Below are 21,189 nucleotides of genomic sequence, written 5' to 3' on the forward strand. Positions count from 1 at the left end.
AACTTTTGTAAGTAAGCTGTAAGGAATAAGCCTGCCAAATTTCAGCCTTCTACCTACACGGGAAGTTGAAGAATTAGTGATGAGTTAGTCAGTCAGTGAGAGAGTGAGTGAGTGAGTCAGTGAAGGCTTTGCCTTTTATTAGTATAGATATATTAGTTTCATTTTTTTTCCTTTTTATTAATTTTATTGCAATCCATACAAATCAATCAAGTTTTTACAAAAAGAAAAATTGAGTTAAGAACAAATCGATCCCCTCCCCTGAGAGAGAGAGCAAGCCAAACAGCATGAAATTTAAGACCTGTAAACATACCTAAATTAATAAATTCTCTGTGCTTTATGAGATTATTTTAAAATATTACTGATTAGATCCTGCCATTTTTTGAAAAAAGTCTGTACGGATCCTCTAACTGAGTATTTGATTTTTTCCAATTTCAAATAGTATAACACATCAGTTTCCCACTTACTTAAAAGAGGAGAGTTTGGGTTCTTCCAGTGTATCAGAATAAGTCTGAGTGCCAAAAGTGTAGTGAATGCAATCACAGTTTGTTTGTCTTTCTCCACCTTAAACCCATCTTGAAGAACCCCAAACACAGCTGTTAATGGGTTAGGAGGGATTGTGAGACCAAGGCTGTCTGAAAGGTAATTAAGAATTTTCGTCCAGAATGATGTTAATTTGGTGCAGGCCTATTAGTTTCAGTTTTAGTTTTAGTAATTATGGTATGGTTAAAAAGCTACTATGGAGTTTTTGTGTTACAATGAGACGGAACTGTACACTTAATGGGTTTGGATATGAGTTTAATGTTAGAGGAAGCTTACTACACTACATGGCATAGTTTACTGTTTGGTTTTGTTTTTGTGTAATTAAAACAAGCATAATCAAACCAGATACTGAATATGAACAATTTTACATAATTGAAAAAATTTTAAAATGTCTGCTATGTCATTTGTGCTGAACAAATCTAGGCTAAATGTGGGCACTTTTTTTCTTTTCCTTTTATTGCCCAGAATGGGTCAATTTGTAATGAAATTTAGGTGAATTCTAAAGTGTGAGGATTTTTTACTCTAAATGTCTACAGCACACAACATATCCTACTCCAAGACAATGTGTTTATAATGAATGTCTTCAACACTGCATTCAAAAATCTCAAATACTGGGTTTTGTTATTTTCTACCAGCCATATTGATCTCTGATTCCATCTCAGGCACAAACAATTAATAGACAGAATTTTGCCACCTGCAGGCCTGAAAAGATACCAAAAATTAGAAACCGGAATCTACTGTGTTCTGACAGGTCTGACCATGAAAATCACGGGGGCTTAGGAAGAACAGGACTCTTAGGCTTGAATCAGTGTGCAGACCCCACCTACCTGCTTTGAGGGAAACAAAGAAAAATAAGCATGTAGTGTGAAGGTCAGGGGCAGTGAGACTTGAATAGCCCATGTATAAGAACAGTAAGCCCATAATGAGCAGAGAAAGAGTATGTAACAAGAGTATGGGCAGGCTCAAAATGACAGAGAAAGCATCTGAGATTAAGAACAATATATACATTATCTAAACCTGTTTATCCAGAGCAGGATCACAGGAAACCTGGAGCCTAACCAAGCAGGTTTGGATGCAAGGCAGGAAAAATCCCTGATATGCAATATGTATGATAGGGCTGATGCTAAGAACAAAAAGAATATGATGATTTCAATTATCTATTTTTAGAGAGAGAGAAACATCGAAAAAAATGGAGACAGATATTTTAAAACATAATTCTGCCATTGGATTATTTTCACAATATCCGGTATTAAGAGTGATATTAACTAAAAAAGATAAATTAATAAATATAGCATAAATACAAAAACGCACAGGTATGTTTAGCTTTTCTTCACTTGGCATACTCTTTTCGGCTACCTACCTGTAGTTCAGTAGAGACATTGCCAACTCAGGAATTTTACAAGGTTTGTTTCACTCCATTGGTAAATGACACTTTTAAAGCAAAAGTGATTGGTCATCAACAATATGCTGATCTTGTGTGATGACCTTGTCAGTCTCTCGATCAGTGCCATTTTATTTTCAAAAATCGGAAATGGCTTCCCCTAGACTTTCTCGTGCATCGATTTCAATGATAATCATTATAATCAACTGTGTGCCTTCTATTTTGCTTAATTATTCAGTGAAGACTGTTAAACAAACTTGAAGTTTCAGGAATTGAAATCAGAGAATCTTGATTAATTTATTATGGTTGTCACACCGCCACAAGTTGCTTCACATGTGGGGTCAGCCTGCAATGTCTGAAAACCAAGCATCTTAGCTGCTTGACTTAAAAGAAAACTAATTTTGTTCATGTTATTTTATGGGCTATAAAGTGAGTGATCTCTTTACTCTTGTTGTCTTCATCTATCCTCACTTAACTTTGCTCAGTATGATGTAGCATTCTGTCATCCCACTGATCTGATGAGCCAATGTTAGGATTCTAGTAAAATATGGTTTGCATTGTGCTGTTTTCTCCCTCACATGAACCAGGTCTTGCCCTCCACACAGAAAGCGAAAATGAACCCTCTTATGTTGTTGACCTTGGTGAGCGTCTTTTATGGATTTTTGCTGTATGCAGGCATTTTGTAACAGACATTTTGTACTTCAGTTGAACACTGTGTTATTACTCATGTCTCAAAACACCACCTTGTACCCTCTAAAAAGTTTTATCAATGTGCAAGTATCACCTATTATTCTTACCAACCTACTGTATTTGACAAATCATTTTAGTGTATTAGTTTAGATCTTGTAAGAGCGCAAATGTATCTGTAGAAATGAACAATGTTTATTTAAAATCTGTCTTAACTTGATGTCACTTGTACATACACACCAATGGGGACTTTTTTGTAATGTGGATCTTGTTGGGTCTTTCCCCTGGATATTGTGTCCTCTCTTTATATACATGTATGTCATACTTACATGAAGCAAAATGTTATTTTTCGGTTTAGAAACGCTAGGCCGTGCATCCATAATTAAATAAGAAATCTTCTTTGATACCATTGAGCTGTTTTTTACTTTTTGATATGCCACTCCCAAGGTCTGAAAGGTGTTTTTAGTTTTAAACAAATCCAAAAATATTTGACATTGAGATACCTTCACAAAGTAATTTCAATAAAACTGACTTGTTTATTGCGTTTTTGAGAAGCAGTGTCTGGATCATGACTCACTGTAATAAAAACAGCATCTCTTCACAATCGCTCTTCACATAAATGAGAGCATGCACTTGAGCAAGCTTGCTTGTTTGATTAAAGCTAGCGAAATACCTGCAATTTGAAGTGCTATCTTGTTTAAAAGGCCTTGTTGAAGCCAATAAGCATGCTGAATTTTTTTTGATGGTTGCTTTAGCCGAGGCACCGACAATTACAGTATTATCTGAGGAGATGGCATTTATTTCCACAGTCAATGGGGAATGCATGAAATGTCCTCAGTTTCAAAGCAAAGACCCTACATTACACAAAAGATTACAACAATACTATCCGCACATTTTATGTTTTTTCCTCTGTCTGTATTGACTACCTATTGTTACTTCCCAGGATTAGAAACCAATGCATTCACCTGTTGTTAATAACTGCATGAAGCAGAAACACAGGTGTGATTCAATCCCTCCATACAGAAAGCTCTAAATCTCATGCCCTACAGCCTATTCATAGCATAATGGTTTGACAAGTCATGGCTTGCTTGGAGTTGCTTGAAGACTATGCAGTTGGTCATATACTGTCATAGAAGACATGGGTTGGCTGGCACACCAGGAAGCCATGACAGAGGGAGGATATGGATGGACAGACATCCTGACCGGGCTGGTTAGTGTTACCTTTCCTGGTTGGGAGGCCATAATGAGGAAAGGACAGAGGGACACTACTTCCCAGAGCTACAGTATCTGTTCCCCCAGGACACTGGGTGACAGTGTCCCTCTGGTATGGCTCCCATTTGGACACCCACAGACCTGCACAGAAGTTGTAGTTTTGGTGGTTCTCGGGTGCCTCTAGGGAGGGATACTGGAAGCAGACTCCCCTGTTAAGGAGAAGTTCTGCCTAACCTAGAAGTGCTTCCAAATGACAATCCTGTTGTAATGGAAATACTCCAGGGTTTAGGTTAAAAAGCATCCGCTCTGCTTCATTTGGAGGTCAGAGTCAGGAGGAGGTGGACAAGTCTTGCTTGAAGGAGAGTTGAGGTAAAAGAGGAAAGAAAAGGATTAGTGACTGATTTAACAGATGAGAAAACCTGTAAAAGGTATTTTGTTAAATAAAAATGTCTTTCTTTGGACTTGTGACTGTATGGTTTGGTTGTGTCTGGGCATTTGGGGGTGCTGGTGAACCTTCTTCAGATCACAACTATGAGAATGAGTGTTTAGGGACCAGTTGGATTTTTTGCCAATGATGATGACTGGTTTATGATCAATCTACTGAATTGAAACACCAACATTAGAATAACAGACAGCACGAAGTTGGGCTATGTCTGTTCATACGCAGGTTTTAACAAACGTTGGCTTTCCAACAACAGGCACCTACAAGAGAGAACGGATCAATAAGTCAGGAATATCTCAGCAAGGATTCAGCTTCACCATGCCCACTGTGTGGGAAGCCATAAAATGATCGATGATTGATGAGGCACTACATTTAATTTCTGTTTGGTGTGTGTGTACAGATTAACAATTTGCACTAGGGTCTGGTATTTCTGACGTAATTGGGGCAACTGACTGCACTCATATTGCTAAAAGGGTACCTAGCAAGAATGAAGCCCACATTACATTAACACACAAGTCATTGGCAAATGACTTGCAAATGGTATCATATGTGATGACTGACTTGTTCAGGGAACTGGCTGAACCCTCAATGTTTAAAATGGCTTATACTACTCATTGTGACAACAATCACGTCATTACATGTGCCAGGTGAAAGTGGCCACCCGCTCAGATGCTGGTGAGGTACTACAATGCCTTGCAGAGTTCTTATAGGAATTCCTCCATCATAAGTACCGGTGTCTGGATACTTCAGGTGGGAAGCTGTTCTGCTAATCAATGAAGGTCGGCAGTGTTGTGATTGCATATATAGAAGGTTGATTAGCATAGTCCATGTATAGTTGTTTATGGTGGAAACTGGGCAGTGTTCAAGACATGTTCATGTACACACATTTACAAGATGATGGTAATTTATAAAGCGTAAATTGCTTACAAATGTGCATACATCAAGTTTTACAGCATTTCCTGTTTTTTGGCATATTAATACTTTCATGGTTAAATCCATACAATGTGTTTATAAATGAAGCCCCAAGTGTTCCAACACCAGCCAGTTCTTAAATCTGAGGCACATTTTAAAATTCCCCTTAATAAATTCCCAGATGGAAGGCACTCATGTCATTAACCAAGGGGACTTTTAGCCATGAATTATACAACCACAATTGTTAGGCTTGTGCTTCTGATGTCATGGCTATTTTGTGTATGCATTCAAACAGTGAAGACCTTTGTAAGCATAATTTTACCTGGGTGGCAGTTAACCTGACAGCATATATTTAAGCATTTTCTTAGTTTGGACTGATGAAAATTATGACACCTAGAAGAAATATCACCTGAGAATAATGGAAATGCCCCAACTAATTATTGATACTTTATTGTAAATGTGTGTGGCATTATTCAGACTGTATATGTTGAGTATGCCCAATCATGGACTGAAGTCCAGTGCCAGACTGTTTTTTTCACATGCTAAATTCTGCCAAGATAAACGCTGGCTGTTCATAACCAAATGGCTACTTATCAGGTACTGTATAGCTTGGGGTCCCAGGTGCAGGAAGTTCAAAAACACACTGAAAGCTTATTTAACTGTGCATAACTGAAAATGTTTTCTTTTGGACTGTCACATGCATACAGGGTGTAGTGCTCCTGAACCGGGTTTCAATTTCCACTTCTGATTATTGTGTTTATGACATGCTTGTCAGTGTGACCCATATGAGTGTATGCATGGGTCTGTCCTGTGGGGAACTTTCATCCTGTCCAGGTTAGTTTCCTGTTTTGTACCTTGAATTGGATTAAGTATCTTAGGGAATTGTTGTTTTTTTCTTACTGTGTGTTTTCTTTTCTTTGGAGATATAAACACTGACAAAAAAATAAACATTTGAAAAGTGCTTAGATCAATTAAATCAGCTTAAATGCAATAAGCAAGACAGTGAAAGAAAAAAATGTGTATATATAAAATAAATAAGTAAGTGCTTACCCTTAAACAGATGTCAGTCAGGTCCCTTGACTAGGTGGCAGACCAAACATTATCCTTGAATTCTGGACTGTTTTAAGAAACCTGCCCTTTCTGTCTAAGACATTAGTCTTGGAGAGTGGGGTGTTTTTTTTCAGTTTACTGCTTGATTTTTCAGTGATTTGCTCTAAATATGCAGTGCACATGAAATCTGTGATTATATCCATCCATCCATTATCTGACTCGCTATATCCTAACTACAGGGTCACGGGGGTCTGTTGGAGCCAATCCCAGCCAACACAGGGCGCATGGCAGTGTGATTTTATGCATCTGCCCATTTCTGAACCTGTTTAATCCACTTCAGGGTTGTGGGTGTTGGTGTCATTGATCTCAAGAATAGAATTATACAGATACATATGTTACACTTTGGATTTTCTTATTTTGGATCAGTTAGACATACTGCAAATTTTTTTGTAACAAAATTCAAAGCTATAAGCTCCAGCTTTGCTGCACAGTAATTCTTGAGGTTTTAGGACTTTAAAGCCTCATGTTTTTTTTACTTGCATCACTTTTTATAGATTGGCAGTTAAATATTACTTTCCCGCATTTGACAGGTGTTCTAGGTGATGGCATTGGAATGCTGTTAGGTGAATTGATTAGAATTAACAGCTGTGGTCTCATCTATATCATTGCTTTGTGTGGAACTATTTTGTAACCTGTACTTCTTGATCATTTGATTAGGAAGGCAAAGATAAGATATTTCAGAATATAACACTGGAGCAGTCATTAAGCATTTTGTCTGTTAAAAAGAGAGTTCTCACCCACAGTGCTCTCCAAGGTGCTGAATCATGTTGGTGTAGAGTGTTGCTTTCAGTCGAAGTTTCATGAGGCATTCCTCTTGCTTGGAAATTTTATTGTAAGTTGTGTAGTTATAACAATGGTGGATTCTCTTAAAGTTCTACATGAGAAGACTTCCTTATGTCTTCAGTGGAGCAAAAATATCAATATATTTACAAGTTAGGCTCAGTTATAAATATTCTATTTCAAATGCTAAATTTTCTGTCTCAGTAGGTGCTGGTCAAGTTTCATAGGGCAGTTATTGAATCATCTGCTTCTCATTCATATCAGTTTGCTTAGGAAACGTGTGCATTTCTAAACACAAACTGCAAAAATGATAATGTGGCTTTGAAATTATACTGCACTCAGTTGAGGACTTATACATAGGTCAGGTCAAGAAGCAGACATACAATATAATCAAACACCAGGCTCTTATGCGGTTATTACTGTTGAGCAATGATTATACATTAATAATAACAAGCACAATTAGTTATGTTATTACTTCAGTTCTTAGTAAAGTTGTAGCTGTTAATCCAAAACTAGAACTGAAACTTAATCTTTGCCTTCTTGTTTAAGCTGTGATAATCATTTATAAATGAACTATATAATGAGCTGATGTAGAGTGTTCTATTATGTGTTTTTGACACTCATTTATATTAATAGCTGTAATATGAAGGTGATTTCATTGCAACTATATTACACAGCAACATAGTTTTCATCTATCCATCCATGGTCTGATTCTGCTTATTCCAATTTAAGGATTGTGGAGTGCCTGAACGTATCTCTTGAGCATCAAGACAAAAACCATGCCTGAACTGTATTATAGTCCACTGTACATAAAACCAACACATATTTACCAACACCCCATATACAGTCACACAAGGTCAAATAAAAGTTATTAATCACACTTACTAACTGGTCTTTATGAAGTGGAAAGAATATCTAAAAAAAGAGAGAATGTACACACTTTACACACAAACAGTGATTGGATTAGGATTTGAATATTGGGTTTTTTGAGTTGAATGGAAGCAGCATTGTATTGTTTTTATACAGAGTATTAGATTTATGTCATAAATAGTTATACAGTATTAATCTATCAAACACAGTATCTATCTATCTATCTATCTATCTATCTATCTATCTATCAAAAGGTCTTCTCCAAGAGTTCTGAAAGGTTAGGATTGGGAAGTAAGCTAAAGTGAGGTGACATATTTTACCAAACACTGAGGTTTCCTTTTGATTTGTAATCTAAAGTTTCAGTTTTGTGGTCTTGCACCTTTTTTCTAATCCTTGGTGATATCAATAGCTAGCACCACGAAACAGATATTTTCTTATGTAAAGCAGCCACAGAGCTTCAGTAAAAATCACTATAAATTATGATAAATACTTGTGAAAGGCAGTTGGGGTGGTGGTTGGGGGTTTGTAATTGTTACTATTTTGTTACAGTGTTTCATATTTGTACAAAAATTATTTTTAATATTTTCAGATTCTATCATACATGTTCACACTTATTGGACATGCGACAACTCCAAAGAATTAGAATGTGGGCATACACAGCTATCAAAAATCACATAGAATATGTTGTATGTGTACTACAGACAACGTGTTTGCTTGTCAAATCAACAATGACAATAAAAAAACTCAAAATCAAATCCATTACATAATAATTCACAAACTCTGAACTTAAAAATGTTCTTTCTTAGCAGGAAATGCTGGGCTGGTTGCTCTCTACACTTGAAACATGACTGCTCCCTGTTTTTCTGTCTTTTTCAGTATGAAGTTTATTATGTGCCATACATTGGTTGTTCAGTAACAGTTACTGTCCCTAATAACTTCTCTTTTGAATACATTGTCCTTTAATCTACCCAACGTGTTTATGTGCATTTGTTTCAAGATCAGTACTACTGAGGTAATTTGGAAAGTCTGGATTAGATCACCACATCATGTCTTCTCTTTTGGACTAAGAAGTTATTTCCCATATCATTTTAGAGTAGGACCTACCTTTTAGTTAAGGGATAAACTTGGTGGTCTTCTCACAGAATGCTACTGTGTTCTTTTTTGCATATTTCTGAGTAGAAATATCGCACACCTCTGCATGCAGTGACACTTAGTTTATTTTAAACAGATCATATTCTGTTTTATCAGCCTTTCAAACTGTAATATTACAAACATTTTTAATTTGCACAGAGTTTTCTTTTTGTAAGTCTAAGTGATGAGTTTTGTATAAATGTTTCTTGTATTTACACATAGCGCTTTGCACTTGACTACATCACCCAAATGTATGCCTATTTTTAAGATTTTTAATTGTGTATGAATTGAATTTATTTCCTCCCTAGTATATGATATACTTCCAGTATGAGTGTTATATTCAGATCTCTCAATCTATATTATTATTTCAAATTATCTGAGGTCTCCAAGGGGCTACACTGATTTTCTTATACACATGATAGTATACACCCTGTTATCCATAGTCTTTTTTTCTGTCCATTAACCCACTCACAATCCAATTTTTCTAAATTACTGCAGATGTCAGTAACTTTGGGAATAATCTTTTGTAAAGGAATGAATGGAAGTCTAAGTAATCTTTGTTCTGCAGGTAGATTGTTGTCTGCTTCTGTAGTTGTTCAGAAACAGTTATCAACAATTCTGCCTTGTTCCACCACTTAAGCAGAATAGCCTTCTAGTGCCCCATGACAGTAAATCGGCAACAACAAATTGACACTTAAAATATATACAGGAAAACATTGTTTCCATATACAGTATACCCTTTTAAAGGCAATTTAATGCTATGTATTTGTTTAATACTGCCAATTTGACTGTGCAGACTTGATGGTACAACTATGAGAAAGTGATAAATGAATGTGCAAGCAATTTGCAGAAAACACAACTATAAAAAATTCTGTTTTGAGTAGAGCAGTCAAATAAAGTGAGTAAGCATTTGTCAGTATATTAAAAGACAACAACAGACCTGTATCACTTACTCTACATGTAAGTGGCACAATTTCTACCAGCCAATGGTTCTCAGAATTTCTTTGCATACAATGGTGAACCAGATTTAATGTCTCATTAAACCCGTTACAAATTGATAATGGCAGTAGGGTCACTTATTTCTAATGGAAAGGTTTAATTTTAAGGAGACAAATAATAATTTAATAGGACTGTCTCTAGCCTAAAGAGATTGCTTCTGAAAGAGGCAAACCTTCCACAATTGGTTTCTTCTATTTCAAAAAGCTATTTTAAAGCAGCTTCTTACTTTTTTTTTGTTTACTTTGCTCTGCAGGTGACAGCTGGTTAATGTTACAGTTCTGGAGACCAAAGTGAACTGTAAAGAAATAAAGCCTCACGTGAAACAGGCGAGTGCATGGCGTGGGTAAGGCCGCTGCAGCCGGGGACGTCCACCTTCCTCTGGTTGATCCTGCTCACTGCTGGAGTAATATTTTTAAATGTTGAAGCTGGATCCACAGAAGCTCCTTCTTTTGGAAGCCAAAATGCATCTTGCGGTGGAGATTATGAGTGCAAGGAAGGCATCATCTTGCCAATCTGGTACCCAGAGGACCCTTCTTTGGGTGATAAGATAGCTCGGGTCATTGTCTACTTTGTTGCTATGATTTATATGTTTCTGGGTGTCTCGATCATTGCTGATCGATTTATGGCTGCAATTGAGGTCATCACCTCGCAAGAAAGGGAAATCACTATCAAGCGGCCAAATGGAGAAACTTCCACAACTACCATTCGTGTGTGGAATGAGACTGTTTCAAATTTAACCCTCATGGCCCTGGGGTCTTCAGCTCCTGAAATAATGTTGTCAGTGATTGAAATCTGCGGCCATGGCTTCAAGGCCGGAGATCTTGGACCATCCACAATTGTAGGGAGTGCTGCCTTCAACATGTTTGTCATCATAGCCATTTGTGTTTCAGTTATCCCCGAAGGAGAAACTCGCAAAATCAAACATTTGCGTGTATTTTTTATAACTGCTGCCTGGAGCATCTTTGCTTACATTTGGCTCTACATGATACTAGCTGTGTTTTCTCCCAATGTCGTACAGATATGGGAAGGCCTCCTTACTTTAGCCTTTTTCCCCATTTGTGTCATTTTGGCATGGGTGGCTGACCGCCGCCTGCTCTTTTACAAATTCATGCACAAAAAGTACAGGACTGACAAGCATCGGGGAGTTATCATTGAGACAGAAGGGGATAGGCCAAAAGGGATAGAGATGGATGGGAAGTTGGTCAATTCCCATTTCCTGGATGGTGGCACAGGGAATCTCATAGGTCTTATGGATGGAAAAGAGGTAGACGAGTCTCGACGGGATATGATACGCATCTTGAAAGATCTCAAGCAGAGACACCCAGAGAAAGAGCTGGATCAACTAGTGGAAATGGCCAACTATCATGCTCTCTCTCACCAGCAAAAGAGCAGAGCCTTTTATCGAATCCAGGCCACGCGGATGATGACTGGAGCAGGCAACATCCTAAAAAAACATGCTGCAGAACAAGCAAAGAAGAGTAATAGTGTGCAAGAAGTGAGGATTGATGAGCCAGAGGAATTTGTGTCTAAGATCTGTTTTGAGCCATTTTCATACCAATGCCTAGAAAATTGTGGGGCAGCAGTGTTGACTATTGTACGAAAGGGAGGCGATATTTCAAACACACTTTATGTGGATTACAAAACAGAGGATGGTTCAGCCAATGCAGGGGCTGATTATGAGTTTACAGAGGGCACAGTTGTATTTAAGCCAGGTGAGACACAGAAAGAAATCAGCATTGGGATCATTGATGATGACATCTTTGAGGAAGATGAGCATTTCTTTGTACGCCTCAGCAATGTGCGGGTGATGGAGACAGACGAATTACTATCAGCCAACAACCTGCCTTACCCTAAGGCCATTTTGGGTGTTCCCTCTGTTGCTACAGTAACCATCCTAGATGATGACCATGCTGGCATCTTTACCTTTGAAAGTGACGTTGTGCATGTGAGTGAGAGCATTGGTGTGATGGAGGTCAAAGTATTGAGGACCTCTGGAGCAAGAGGCACTGTCATTGTCCCATACCGCACTGTGGAAGGCTTAGCTAAAGGAGGTGGAGAGGATTTTGAGGATACTTATGGCGAGCTGGAATTCAGAAATGATGAGACCTGGTAGGTGTAAAGGGCTGGAATAGGGTGGTGGGTGGTAGAAGGGGATGGGAGGTACACTAAGCAAAGGCAATGGTTCTAACTGTTTAATGGATGATGTGTACTTTAATTATTAAATTTCTATTCCAGCTTTCCTCAGGACCAAATATCTTGGAATTTATTTAACCTGCATTTTCTTTTTAGGTGTCACACTTGGGCACCTGTTATTAAGTACAACCTGGGTGTTGCATTTTTCATTTATTGTGCCCTTTTTTAATTGCCTCCTTAGTTTTTTGTATGCTTTTTATCCCTTGTGACCCTCCTGGATTTGAACAGTGCTGTATTATGAAATCAGCTGTCTGCCATATATGGTTTAATTTTTTTATTGTTTTGGGGAGTTTGTTGGTGACATACTTTTAACATACTGTTTCTCTTTTAACACAGATAATGGCGAAAAAATTACTTCTTTTTATTCTTCTGCTGGATTCAAGCTACACTATATAATGTCTTGTTACTTTTGTGGTTGTACATATTATTTGATCTTGTTTAATAGATAGATAAGTCACTTTTGTGTAGTTTATGTTTGTTGCAGAAATTATTTTAAATAGCAGTCAATATCACCATTCTGTTTCCAAGTTAAATGTTTTTTTTATTACAACAAGCCTGAGGGAGCCGTCTTCATCATGGTAAATATGCTGGATGTAGATGGTACAGAAAGTTTTTGTTACACATGACCGGCACACATAGAAACTCTAATTCACACAGAATGTTTTCTCCAATAGTGATATATCCTATAAATGTTTATCCTTAGTGTAATATACTTTATAACACATAGAAATATTTCTTAAGTAATTTAAGAAACAGTTCCTCCAGATCCTGTCCCAAAATTTTATTTTTTGAATAATGTCACAACTGTTTATTAAAGCTTTACTTAATGAGTAGTAAAAAAAGATCATAATGTTGAGCCTAGTGTATGTAAATCCTGTGCCACTGTTCACTATGGACTTTGAAAACCATAAAAAGTGCCTTCTGTTTGTATAAAACTTTTATCCTAGTCTCAGAGGGACCTGATTTTTGACAGAAGTAGCAGAATGGTATCACATGGGTTTGAGTTCACAGGGACCTCTACTGATAGGTTCCAGAATTTGGAGAGAGAAAAAGGGTATAGCTTGAGAATGGTTTGTATAACTGTTATTGCTATTTGTAGTTAAACAATAAGTTTGGCATTCTTCAGGTCATTCTTATTATTTTTTCACAATTGAGGTATATATTAATTTCACATATGAAACTGTGTCCTAGAATGAAGCATTGTTTATAAATTTTAAAAAATGTGTAGCTTGCTGTTCACACTTTATAATGGAGGTGAAATGTCATAAGGTGCCAGTGTGAACACATTAAAACTTACCAAATATGTCCATTTTTCAAGACAAAAGTATTATCAGGTATTGATCCACATCTTGAGATTGCACATGTATTGCAAAACTGCGTATGTGCATGTTCATATTAGGAAGGGATGATAAAAAAAATAAGACACTTATTGTGAGATTTAGTTATTTTAAAAGGAAATCAGCTGTTATTGTTCACTTCACTGTTTATCTTCCTCCACTGCACCTTATTAGCCCCAGCATACACTTTTCACCTCCAAAAATTGTCTCCAAATGCTGTCATAGACATTATTCATTATTAATACACTGATATGAATTGCTGTCTTTATTCTGTAAAATCTAGACAATATTCAGTGAAAAACGTCACACTTATGATCGCTCACAGTCTTTCACTATACTGAAACATATTTCATTATATCACAAAGATATTGTCTGCTGTCACGTGCTAACATCATGAACTTTCATGCCTTGGTGGTACCATCTTTCCTAAGAAAAATAAGAACTTTCTACAATGTGCATCATACAGACCAATCTCACTCCTGAATAATGGCATTAAGATTTTCGCCATAGTTCTAGCCAGAAGGATTGAGTAAGTGCTTCCTTCTGTAATATCACAAGACCAAACTGGATTTATTAAAGGCAGACACTTAGTTTCTAATCTTTGACATTTGCTTAATTTAATAAAATCTAACACCCCAGAGATATTGTTATCTTTGGATGCAGAAAAAGCATTTGATATAGTTGAATGGGACTACCTGTTGACCATATTGCACAAATTTGGGTTTGGGCCAAGAATACTGTATGTGCATAGATCAAACTATTCTATACTAGTCCAGAAGCCTAAGTTTGTATTAACAAAAGTATTTCAGACTACTTCAAACTAAAAATGGTACTTGACAAGGATGCCCCCTAAGACCATTGCTTTTGCAATTGGCTGTTTACTTTTGAAATGCATTATCGGAGAAGGACTTGAACAGAAAATATCAGTATATGCAGATGATATGGTACTGTATATATCTGACCCACAAAGTTCTGTTCCAGCAGTCCTAAAGGCACTAGCAGGTTTTCGAAAAATAACTGGACTCAAAATCAATTTAAATAAAAGTTTGCTTTTTTCCAGTGAACTCTCTAGCACACAATACTAAAATATTCACCTTCTCTTTTATTTTAGCAGATCAGTTTAAATACCTAGAGGTAAATATCACAAGTGCATGTAAGGCTCTTTTTCAATAAAATTTTGCTGTCTGCATGGAAAAACATGAACAAGATGTTTATGGATGGTGTAGCTTCCATCTCACATTAGCAGGGAGAATAAACACTGTCAAGATGAACATCCTTCCCAAGCTTCTTTTTCTATTTCAAAGCTTCCCAATATACATTAACAAATATTTTTTTGAAATTAGGTTCAATCATAAAATCATTTATTTGGAATTTGAAACATCCATGTAACCAAAGGGCAAATCTACAACCACTTAAGTTAAAGGGGGCATGGCAAAACCTTAGTTTAAATTTTATTACTGAGCCGAAAATATACAGGCCATGAAGATCTGGACATCAGCACAAATTGATGAATATACACAAGTCTAGTCTGCAATAGAGTTCAAATATTGCAGCCCCAGTAAATACATTAGTAATTCAATTGCACTTCATTCACTCAGAATATGGAACCAATGGAACCACCCTGTTCTACCCTCTCAAACATACACAGTATTTAATGTTTGGAAAATGTTTGGGATTAAAACATTTACAGATTTGTATGTAGATAATGTCTTTGCATCCTATGAAGTTAAGGTTCATATTTAAGCTATGATAATAATAATTCTTTGCATTTATACAGCACTTTTCTCACTACTCAAAGCGCTCAGCAATTGCAGGTTAAGGACCTTGCTCAAGGACCCAAAAGAGCAGAGTCCTTATTGGTATTTACAGTATTCAAACTGGCAACCTTCTGATTGCCAGTGCAGATCCCTAGCCTCAGAACCACCACTCTGCCTTCAAATTTAACTTCTTATCAACATAATTCTTCCACTACTTTCAAATTAGAAACTTTGCTAAATGGAACCTGCCCAATTTTCTTCACTTTCCACCTATTTCTATTCCAGAAGAAATACTGATAGGTCTTGAATACTCAGATAGCATCTCTATAATATATACAAACATTTTAAAGTCCCTTCCTTTTAATGATCCCAGGGTGCGGTGGGGAAAAGACCTTTTACTTAATATTTTAGAAAATGAAGCACCCATGCACAGAATACTAGAGCTCCATATATGCAAAGCACTCAATCATTCAACTTGAAATCTTTATTCAAGCACATTTATCTTATTTAAAAATTTCCAAAATGTATTCAGGGCAAGATTCAACACGTGACTGTTACAGTCTAGCTGTAGGTCACATGTTTTGGGTTTGCACCAAATTAACATCATTTTGGACAAAAATCTTTAAATGCCTATCAGACAGCCTTGGTGTCACAATCACTCCTAACCCATTAGCAGCTGTGTTTGGTGGACTCCCAGATGGGGTTAAAGTGGAGAAGGACAAACAAATTATAATTGCCTTTACCTCACTACTAGCACATAGACTTATCTTCCTCAACTGAAAGAATCCCATTCTACCTTTTTTAAGTCAGTGAGTAGCTGGTGGTCTATATTATATGAAATTGGAAATTAGAAAAAATCAAGCTGTCACTTAGATGATCTGTTCAAAATTTTTTTTAAATATGTCACGATCTAGTTAATAACATTTTAGAATAAGCTTCTATATCAGGGAAAAGGATACTCTTCCTTCCTTACTTCTTTTGAGGGTTTGCTCTGGTTGTTGGCTCTCCTCTCTTTCTCTTGGGTGGGGGTTGAATTTTGGTTTGTCAAGTTTGACTTGATTGTAAGGAATGTTATTTGATTGAAATTAAAATCAGTAAAAATATATAAAAAAAAGCAAACAGAATTGTAGAGACAAAACTTTAGAAGCTTTGGAAATTTGGCGATTTCCAAAGTGTAGTATGTCAATACTTTATCCGTGACACCAGCTGTGAGCGGACAAATGAACAGGAAATGTATCCTTAGCTCAAGATAAACATACCAGAAATCTGGGATAAAATTTATTATTTACGTTTTAATTTTGTTGTCACAAGCATGCCTCAGAAACATGGGAAACATGTCTTCTTAAATCAAGAAACATTCTCTGCTTCAAAGTGGATATATTCACTTAGTTTTAAGGTTTTTGTTTTCACGCTGGGACCTTGATATCCTTCACATCCATAAAAGGCAAAAGCAGTCTAGGTATTTTTAAAATTTAAAAAAATGCTTCATTTTAGAATTTAACCTTTTGTGTCAAATTAACTTATATTGTGAAAAAATAACTTTAACTTGAAAAATACGAAACTTAACCTTTCAAAGGTCTAGTACCTTTTTGGGGCAGATGAACAAGCAATTCAGGCAATTTAAAAAGAGGATTAAATGAAGAGTTTTGGCCTGCTATTTATTAATATAATATACACTGAGTTGTTTCATAAAAATTTCTAACTGTTGAAGCAGCAAGCATGTGATGTCTCACTTTTGAACTGTAGTCGTGTTCTGATTTTCTTTTGTTTATTGGTGTATATAACAATCATTGATTTTTCTTCCAGTCCAGAGAGGCATCAGGCACAAGACATGAGCATATCCTGAATAGATTACTAGTCCCATCACAGATCATGTACATACCCACAAGCACCCTTCTTCTGATGGTAACATGACATGCAGGTGTTTAGGATGTGGAAAAAAAATTCCTCACTTTATGCTATTTGCATCTACAGAGTAGCTTTTTACTAGTATTATTTTCTTTTGGCTATGGTAATAGGGAAAACTGGGTAGTTTTTGGGTGTGAATCTAGCATACAACCAAACTAGGTCCTTTAGCATTCTGCTTTTCTTCATTATGATATATTTTCAAAGGAAACAATTGTCTGACAGATTAGACTTTATCAAATTACACTTCTTCTATGGTGATGGGATCCAGATGCTTACCTTTATGCACCTTTATTTTTTGTACAGCTGTAACAATATACAGCTCTCATAATATCTTGGTTTTGGATTCACCACATTACAACACTACAATTAACAAGGTAACCATAATGTTCCAAAACAGGAGATGCTTGGTCTCTCTGTTTTCAATTTCTGACTACTTTGAGAGAAGATGCCATTTGTTCTTTGCTAAAGTAAATGTTGGACTTCTTTTAATGTGAAATAGCATCATTGCTTGTATTACAATGGCTCTGAACTGATGTTTGAAAGAAAAATTCAAAGGAGGCAGCATTAATAGGCTCCACAAAATAAAACGGATGTCTTGGAATTAGGAAAGATGGTCATAAATACAAAATGGAAAAGGAGAATGGAATTTTGATAGTGCTTCAAAATTCACAGATTAGCAAAGTTAATTTCGGTCTTTTTTACTTATACAGATTTACATTTATAGCATGTATCCATACCGATATATAAAAGTCATTGAATCTTAACATAATATGTTTTTTTTTGTTACACCTTGCCATTAACACAGACGTATGTCACCTGCACATTTGTTTCCTGCAAATGTGCTGCTGTAGTCAAACAACCAGTAACTTGTAAAAATCATAGCTTCTATTTATTGTGTGCATATACACCAGGACACCAGGTTTTGCTTTAGCTCTGTTATTGTGTACATTAAAATTATTTCAAGTTCACCACTGAATAATTAGGATAAATGTACAGTACATTAGTAAAAGCATGTTATGGAGAGCAACGTATGTAAAGCAGAAGTTAGTCCTGTATGGATTGACATTATATGTCCACGATCTTATTCACATTTAATTGGAACTTTACAGTCATTAGTCTTAGGAATAAGAATACAAGGTCACTTACAAACTCCAAACACAGGGGACACAAACTAATATCAGACTTGAGTGTGTGTGTGAATTATCTCACAAAGCCACCATCTTAGCTGTGAGCCACCTGTAATCCATAAGATGCAAACTTGTGTCTTGTCCTATATGATAGCAAATGACAGCCTCCTTAGCCAGCCTAACTACAGATAAGTCCTTTCACTCAATTAACCTTCCAGGTATTTGACTATGAAAGACCATCTTACAGCAATATTACTTTGCTTTAACCCTCTTACATTTGTCACTCAACTCCAGTTTAAGCCTACTGTCCTGTGTGGCACACCCTTCATATCTTGTACCTGTCACCAGTTAATTTTGCCACTTTTTGGATTTTGTGTACTTAACCCTGCAATGCTGCCACCCCCTTAGTGTTTTGTGCACAATACCTGTTCATGCTATCAAGTCTTGCATTTTCCACACACCACCTTTTTACTTGTCTGTTGCTTGTTATTTGGAGTCACAATACTAAGTATTAAACTAGAAATCAAGCAATTTTTATTGCTCTGTAGAGGGCACAAATCCTTTCGGTTTAACATTGGAGGGTTTCTTTTCTGGTTTCTGGTTGGATGGTTTTTTGTTTTTGTTCAAGTCAAGATTTGACTTTGCGTGCGTCTCATGCTCTGAAAGTTAAACAGGAGCGCTATAATGAGAGATGCATACATCTGGTGCTTTTGTGATTAAAGTTATGCATGAAAATTGTTTAAAAGTTTATAATATACTTTGAATTATATTTGACTATTGTATGGGCTTTGGTATTTGTTACTGTGTATTTATTTTGTTTTATTTTTGTTTCAAATTTTAATGAAGTATAGTGTATGGTCACATTTTTAAAGTTTTTTTTCCTCTTTTTCCCTCAGATTGACTGAATACGCATCACAAAATTTTTGTTTTTTTTATTAATGAAACACGTATGTGAGTGGAATGATTTGTGTTTTTAAATATACCTGTTGTTCTTTATTTCATGATAAGTTTGTTAATGAACGTGTTTTGTTTTTACTTTATTTTAATATTTTTAAAGTGTAGTCGCTCATGCTCTGACAGTTAAACCTTGAAAGATGAGAGAGTGACTGTAAAGGCTACACAAAATGTTTAATAGTTTTTTGTTTACTAAGTGCATTCTCTAAAAAGTGCTTGACAAAATTCTGTGGCACTGAGACATTTTTTGAGTCGTTTGTTTATTGAAGAAATTCAAAGTGGTATTTTTTGACCAACACTTCAAACTTAGAGTATAGCTGAAGAGTATTCAGCATTACCATCCAGACACTGACAGTGGCTCAGCTGTGTAAATTCCAGACTCAAAGTTGAAATTGCAAAAATGATCTATGCACTGGGGATTCCACTAACAACTACTTTTTGTAGTTCAGTGCTTTTTTGCACATTTGTTTTGATATAAATATTATAGAACAACATGGCGTATTTATTTATGAAGTGTTGTTTCACACTTTATCAGAGGTTGTCTTGAGACTAACCTTGAGACATTTAAAAGTGAAATGTATGTGCAAAAGCTGAATCTTCTGTTTACGCATTCATAAAAAATTACAAGACAAAATGGTATTTTGACTCTGTGCCTGTACAAGAAAACTGATGTATATTGTGTATCCTGTGTTAGACTAGGGTTTCCCGGCCTGAATAAGCTTCCCAGTCGGGCCCTGCAAGAAGCTATATGTTTAAGACAAACTGGGACTCTTGTCCCTTTGAAAAATCTGAAAATGGCAGCCAGGCAGGTGTCAAAAGGAGGTCAGTTCTGTTTGTGGCAAAGGAACACAATAAACAAAACAACACTGAAGAGATGCATTGAAAAATTGACCAAGGAAAAGTACCCAGAACAGGTTAAGAAAGAATAGCACACCCTTTCTCTTCTTTCCCTTTAGTTTATTTCTCTCTGTAACAGATATTTACACAAATGCACACATTGTGCACAATAATGTTAACATGCTTAGCTAAAAAATGGAAACATAAAAGGCAATTTTACACTGAAGTCACAAAAACACCATTTTGGTTAGGTCATGTGAAATTAATATCTCATTGTTATGTTAGGAATAAGTCAAAGTATAAAAGTTAAAGTTATGTTTAAGTCTTGCCCATCTCTCTCTGTCTACGTCAAACACAGAATTTCCTGGAAAGTTATAAGAAGTCATCTTGTCTGAAGAAGGGGCCTTAGCTGCCTTAAAAGGCTGCTTACTATAAACTTTTTAGTTAGCCAATAAAAGGTGTCATTTCGCTTGACTTCTCATTTTATCCATAATGGCCAGCACAGTACAACACCCTATTCCTCTGTAAAGTTATGCAAATATAAGCTGTTGGTTGTAAATAAAAATAAAACATGAAAGTGTTTATTTTGAACTCAGACTGAAGCTTTGTTTTATGTTGTTAGAGCATTTTTGAATAAGAACAGGCCATTCATACAAGATAGCATGCTGATATATTTGCCTAATTTTTCCAAAATAAAATCAAATTGAGTTTTGTTTAATTCCTTAAAGTACTACTCATTGGCACACTACTAGGTAATTTATTCAATGTGTCTATGATTCTCTGTATGAAGAAGAACTCTGTAATATTAGTGTAAAATCTGGTCTAAAAATGTTTCATATTTTCTTTCATACTTTTAAAAATTTCACTAATGTGACCTCTTAAATTCCATTCACTTAAACTAAAAAAGTTCATCTCCTTCAGTGTTTCTTCATAACTGAATGCTATTTCCTTTTTGTGATATGAAATCCAAAATTGCACACAGTGTTTGAAATGAGACCTTACTAGTGCTCTA

At 36.1% G+C, this 21,189-nt stretch overlaps 1 protein-coding gene across 2 annotated transcripts in view; it reads left to right on the top strand.

Annotated features, from left to right (window-relative positions):
* Positions 1 to 21,189, top strand: part of slc8a3 (solute carrier family 8 member 3) — a 366,652-nt gene that overhangs the window by 41,988 nt on the left and 303,475 nt on the right. For both annotated transcript variants that reach the window (XM_039741132.1, XM_039741133.1), the window contains exon 2: positions 10,318 to 12,173. In XM_039741132.1, coding sequence (XP_039597066.1) covers positions 10,399 to 12,173 — 1,775 coding nt within the window. In that variant the 5' untranslated portion in view covers positions 10,318 to 10,398. The remainder of the gene's footprint in view (positions 1 to 10,317; positions 12,174 to 21,189) is intronic.

This window comes from Polypterus senegalus, chromosome 18 (genome assembly GCF_016835505.1).
Source record: "Polypterus senegalus isolate Bchr_013 chromosome 18, ASM1683550v1, whole genome shotgun sequence".
Taxonomy (NCBI): domain Eukaryota; kingdom Metazoa; phylum Chordata; class Cladistia; order Polypteriformes; family Polypteridae; genus Polypterus; species Polypterus senegalus.